At 47.8% G+C, this 6,000-nt stretch overlaps 3 protein-coding genes across 3 annotated transcripts; 2 read left to right on the forward strand and 1 right to left on the reverse strand.

Annotated features, from left to right (window-relative positions):
* Positions 1-1,329: 1,329 nt before the first annotated feature.
* On the reverse strand, positions 1,330-1,509 carry EDB91DRAFT_1032506 (uncharacterized protein; the record flags this gene model as incomplete). Its single annotated transcript, XM_041312749.1, has 1 exon — positions 1,330-1,509. A coding segment is annotated over one exon (180 nt), but the record flags the coding sequence as incomplete, so codon positions are not given.
* Positions 1,510-2,177: 668 nt separating this feature from the next.
* EDB91DRAFT_1255021 (uncharacterized protein) lies at positions 2,178-2,752 on the forward strand (the record flags this gene model as incomplete). The annotated part of the gene is made up of 2 exons (XM_041323903.1): positions 2,178-2,421; positions 2,541-2,752. 2 exons carry the CDS (start codon positions 2,178-2,180, stop codon positions 2,750-2,752), a joined length of 456 nt encoding a protein of 151 aa, XP_041170667.1.
* A 1,652-nt stretch (positions 2,753-4,404) lies between these two features.
* EDB91DRAFT_1255022 (uncharacterized protein) lies at positions 4,405-5,496 on the forward strand (the record flags this gene model as incomplete). Its single annotated transcript, XM_041323904.1, has 4 exons — positions 4,405-4,573; positions 4,620-4,835; positions 4,886-5,109; positions 5,167-5,496. The coding sequence occupies 4 exons, from the start codon at positions 4,405-4,407 to the stop codon at positions 5,494-5,496; spliced, it is 939 nt and encodes a 312-aa protein (XP_041170668.1).
* Between the last annotated feature and the right edge of the window lie 504 nt (positions 5,497-6,000).

Genomic DNA, 6,000 nt, shown 5'->3' on the forward strand with positions numbered 1-6,000 from the left:
ATCCATTTCAGCTGCCTGTTAGATACCGTGCTGACTCAGGAAGCAGAGGGGTCGGGGCTTGGCTTCAGCTCTTGCGCTGTGCCCTTAGCTGAGTACGTGCCCTGAATTTGGAGCGGGTCCGACGCTGTCCGACGGTAGGATGATTGGACTGCTTTGGTCCACTCTGAGGGCTGGGGAGTAAGAGCTACTAGCAGTGGGCCAACTAGGAGTGGAGCAGAGAAGGTGGGGAGTGATGCAGGAGAGGGGATAGGAGCAGGGGAATGTTGGTAGGGGCGGGAAAGGCAGAGGATAATGTGAAGGGGCGAAGGAGGATATTTTGGTAGGGGCGGAGTAATAAGGGGAAGACTTAGAGCACGGCTCCAAGTCGGAGTGGAGGGTCGGAGGGTCGGAGGTGACAACAAGTTGAGACTTGTGTCCAGAGGAGGCAAGGTTCTACTGAGAATTCTCACAGGATATAACTGCGAGAAGTCAAGTAATATTAAGACTGAGGAAAAATATCTAAGTGCATAATATGTTATATACTACTATGTATGAGGCAGTGATCAGGATAACTATGCAGTAAGGCTATATACCAAGGATATAGTTTGTAAGTATTTTACATAGGCGAAGACATAAGTCGGGGTGGATATCAATATGTACGCACCAGATCAGTGATTGAGCGGGAATAGGAATTCCTGGTGATCCGGAAGTAAGGGTCCATGTACCAATAGGGAAGGCATATCTAAAAGGGGAAAGAGCTCCAGTTGAATGGAGAGGTTATGGAAGGGGACCGGTTGAGCGGAAGCATAGGGCAGAATGCGGATTTGTGATAGGACGGAGCGGAGGATGAATGGGGCAGAGGGGTCGGAAAGCGGAGCGGATATCAATATCGGAGCAGTCGGATCAGGTATATGACACTGCCTCTTTCTGATATTGAGCTATGCATGCTCGGATGTGTGACGCAGCCATCACCAATGTAGCTGCAATGTCTGTGGCACTGAGAGTGATCAGTTGATATGGAAGATCTCTATCATGACTGGCAGAAGTCAATGTACCACTTGGATGTGAGTCTGGCATGTCCAATGAAAGAGTAGAACAATGGAAATTAGAATAACAGTAGTTCAGGGTGTAGATATATGGGCAGCTGATGGATGGATGACATTTTCAAACTCCACCATCATTCCTGTGACACAACCAAACACCGGGCCACACAATAATTCACATTGTCAGGATGTATGCTGGAAATCCGTGGTGGTCAATATTCAGTCATCTTCAGGATCTATTGGCATCATTGTAAGATCCTGAAAAGCAGCCCACACATCCTGTGCAAGTATTGAGTACATTCAGGGATTGTCTTGCCATGTAGCAGGCATGAGCCTGACGCTGGTTCACCGATGACTCCCTCATATGTTCATCCCATTGGGTTGCTTTGCACAAGAAGAAGTTGCATGTCCAGTCCATCTCCAGTTCCACCACCATAAGTTCTTCAATCCATCGATCCCTCAGGGCCTTCACCCGAAGCCAATGAACTCAGTAAACTTCACATCAGTTGCGTCAGATCATCCCTGCATTTGGAAAGGATGCCCGAACTCACATTCTTCATTCCATGACTCACTCGGCCCCAATAGATCAATGTCGAGAGACCAAAACTAGGCAAGGGACTTGTTCCACTGACCTCGGGCATTTGGATCACCAACTGCAGTGCTGATCTTGAGCTGTTCTCAGAGCAGAGGTTGGTATTTCTGAAGCTGGTGCTGCCCTGGACCCAGTTTCATCATTTGCTTCCGTGTCCTGTTGTATATACTGGCATTCAGAGACACGGCCTGCTGAACCGACATCACCTGGGACCATGTCCAAGTATTCAGAGCTTGGGACTTCGCCTGCCTAACGGTGACTTGGATCCAGAAATTCTCGACAATCTCGATGATGATCCAGAGGATTTCACCAAGACATTTGATGCCCACCAAAACACCCCTGAACTCACTGTCATCCCATTGCCATCCAATGTTGGGGTCGACTGACTCAGAAGCTGCTCGGCAGATGATCTGATTCCACTAGAGATGTCACTTCATGAAGGACAAGCCAACGATGCCCTTCACAATCTCCGAATTCACTTGTGCAACAAGGCGGTCCTTTTCTGAACCACTGTTAGGCAGGTGAAGTCCCAAGCTCTGAAGACTCGGGCATGGTCCCAGGTGATGTCGGTGGAGCAGGCTGTGTCTCTGAATGCGAGTATATACAACAAGACATGGAAGCAGATGGTGAAGCTTGGTCCAGGGCAACTCCAGCTTCAAAAGTACCAGCCCCTCCTGTGGGAGCAGTTGAAAGTGAGCACTGCAGTCAGTGATCCAAATGCCCGAGGTCAGCAGAATGAGTCCCTCGCCTGGTTCTGGTCTCTTGACATTGATTTATCAGGGCCAAGTGAGTCATGGAATGACGAATGTGAGTTTGGGTATCCGTTCCAAATGTGATGATGATTTAACCCAACCGATCTGAAGTTTACTGAGTTCATTTACTTCGGGCGAAGGCCCTGAGGGATTGATGGATTGAAGAACTTACAGTGGTGGAATGGGAGATGGACTGGACATACAACTTCTTCCTGCAAAAAGCAGCTCAATGGGATGAACATATGAGGGAGTCATTGGAGAACCAGCTTCGGGGTCATGCGTGTTATGTGGCAAGACAATCTCGAATGGTCTCATTACTTGCACAGGATGCACAGGCCGCTTTTCAGGATCTTACAAAGATGACAATAGATACCGCAGATGAATAAATATTGACCCCCAAGGATGTCCAGCATCCCTCTGGACAATGTGAATCATTGTGTGGCTTGGTGTTTGGTTGTGTCATGGGAATGATGTCGGAGTTTCAAAATGACATCCATTGATCAGCTGCTCATACATCTACACCCTGATCCACTGTCATTATCATTGACACTCATATTTCTACTCCCTGAACAACTTTTATACTCATTTCCATCAACCTACTGTTCCATCAAACATGCCTGACTCACATCAAACTTCTGCATCATCTCCTCCCAGTGATCTTCAACATCTTGAATATCATCCGATCAGTCTCAGCATGGCAGATATCGCAGCAACATTGTCGATGGCTGCATCCTGCATCCGAGCCTGCATAGCTCAATGTCAGAGGGAGGCAGCTGACATGGACTTGTCTTCCTCTTGAATTGCTGATTTCAAAACCAGGCTTCAGTGGGAGATCTTGGTAAGTCAATGGTGGCTACATTGTAGTCTTTGCTGGCATCACCCACAGACCTTTGTGACCCCGATCCTGCATTACTCAGCTGCTTGGAACATCATCTCAGTTATGCCGATCCTGGTGGCTCATATGCTGCTGTTTATTCCCCAGAAAACCTGGACCAAGGTTCTGGACTATGTCTTTGTAGACCACCTTGCTTGGCTTCATGATTGCACAGATCCTGGCGATCCCTCACACATCATATCCAACTATGACACTCCATGGTGGATGCAGCAAACCACAATTCCAACCGAACCATGGTGATGGAACAGGGTGATGGAGTGCTGTGGATTTCACTATGAGCATTGGCTGGTAAGCACCGAGTACAATTTCCGTGACAGTTGATGACTCAAGACATCCAGGGTGGTGTTAAGGATGATGGTCTGATTCTTCCCAAGAGGGTGGATCAAACCTCAGTTCCATCGCTGATGGGACTTTGGTGGATTTGAGATTGCTTGCTGACATTGATCAAGGAGCAGCGGGAGGGCATCCGAGATAAGATGGGTGAGATCAAATTATACACTGGTATGCTGACCCGATTGCAGAAAGCCAGGGAGGTGTGCAACACTGGAATGCAGGGTTGATTATGAGCATGTCAATATGTATATACTGTAGACACTTTCAAATGTACAGAATTACTGTGTCGAGCAGATGGTGTGGGCACCAAGGACCCACGTCAATATGTATATCCTGTATATACTTTCGAATGTAGGACTGAGCCTTCAGTGGGGTTCACCGAGCACCGAGCACCAATGGCTCATGGTCCTAGGTGGTCAGGACACCAAATGTCCATGTGCTCAATACTCAGTGCTTGGTACCCGGTGCTCAGTATTTGGTAGTCAATCCTGACAGCTCATCTGTCAATCCTTTGTGCTCGGTAGTCGGCAGTCAGTCCCCGCTCAGTATCCAGCACTGAGATACTGAATACTCGGTCCTGATGCCTTGGTACTCAGTACCCACTGAATACATGGTACTCGGTCCCAATTCAATACTTGATACATGGTATTTGGTCCTCAGTCCTCCATCCCAAGATGATGCATCATGTCCACCCTATCTGATCCTCGCAATCTCTGACCAGCCGCATCTGACATCCGCCTGAACACCAAAGTGTTGCCATCATCCAGTACTCACCATCGGGTTTCCCACCATCAAATACATCCCTCCACCATGAATGTGTCCTCAGACTCCAAGATTGAGATATCCTTCTGGATTGCTTGGGCCCTTACCATCGCTCATGAGGCGAGTGAATATACAGAACAGAAATTCAATGCGGACAAGACAGGAGGGGACCTGGTCATACCTTCTCCTCACCTAGACACAGATCTGGTGATGGATTGTGATTGATTGGTCGATTGCCTCATTAAAGCATATCACAATCCCAGTGAGTCGGAATGCCAATTTGGATCTTCCATTTGATCATTTAAATGCCTTGATCACAGTTCAGATGCAGATCAATATTGTGAGATACAGCAAATTGATATCCCCGAAGGACACTGGACATAATGAAGAGAGAGAGAAGATGTTGCTTGACAGGTCTCCTCCTGGCAATGAGGGTACTATGTTCATCGACGTACCCACCACAGTCCTTGACGTCACCAGTGCTATCCTCATATGGTATCTCCCAGGTGCACTGACTGACACAACCCAGGCATTTTGTCTCCCTTATTGCCCAATGGTTACAGGATACTGAATATATTACAGGAAGAAATTTGGAAGGCCACCCAATTGCTGACTCCCACACTCGAAAAGAGTGTAAAAGTCGCTGGCAGTTGGTGGACTAATGAAGAGTGGTTCGGTGAAGGCTCCAGGAATAGTGACATCACTGCCGTATGCATCAATATATCCCCAACTTGGTTTCAACAGGGGCATGAGGTGTGATGCAATGACATGCCGATGTTCTTCAGTATTTCAAATTCACCAATCCTGTAGACCATCTCAGACCCAGAGGTATCCGCATCATTGAAGGGTCCACACTCCGAGGAAATTCTCAAAGCTATTGTGAGGCTGGCAGCTATTGCATCAGCTGCACTCAGGGTCATGCATCCTCGACAGTACTGGGCAGGCATGCGAGCCTTTTCAAGCCTCGGTGAGTCAGCTGAAACCAAGAATCTTCCGAACATGTCAGAGACCCTCAAGCTCTGGGCCTCCATCTTCAATACCCTCTCTGTCATTTCTAATCGGCAAACCCCATATCATAGAGACCACTTATCATCTCCCAAGTGGTTTGACATTCTCACAACTGTAGGGGAATTATTCTAATGCTCGCATGAGCATGCCAAGCCTTCAGCTGGAGTTCATGTATGATACCAGGGTCATGATTGCATTTTCAGGAAGGATAGTGAGGCATGGGGTTCATGAAGTAGCAAGGGATCGGGTTGCTTGGGCATGGTATATGTGGGATTCTGTCCATATTTATGCAGGTGTTCCTTCATGTGGATGGGCCATGATGGATTCAGTAAAGATTCCATTTGGTGAAACATCTAACAAGCCAGGTCATTAGTATATTGATGAATCCCATCCCTCCACAGAAGCGATTGAGCACCAAGCACACAATATTGAGTGTCACATATCGAATATCGACCACCCAGTATTGAGCATTGAGTGCCGAGCATCAGGTAGTAAAATTTCAGTATGGAGAACCAAGGACCAAATCTTGAGCACTAGGGTCCTGTGGATCAGGTAGTGAGCATTGAGTATCAAGCACTGAGCACCCCACAGCAAGTCAGTCCCAAGTCCCAAGTCAGTCCCAGGTCCCAGGTCATG

Source organism: Suillus paluster (assembly GCF_016628075.1).
Source record: "Suillus paluster strain FC165 chromosome Unknown EDB91scaffold_124, whole genome shotgun sequence".
NCBI classification, from domain to species: Eukaryota; Fungi; Basidiomycota; class Agaricomycetes; order Boletales; family Suillaceae; genus Suillus; species Suillus paluster.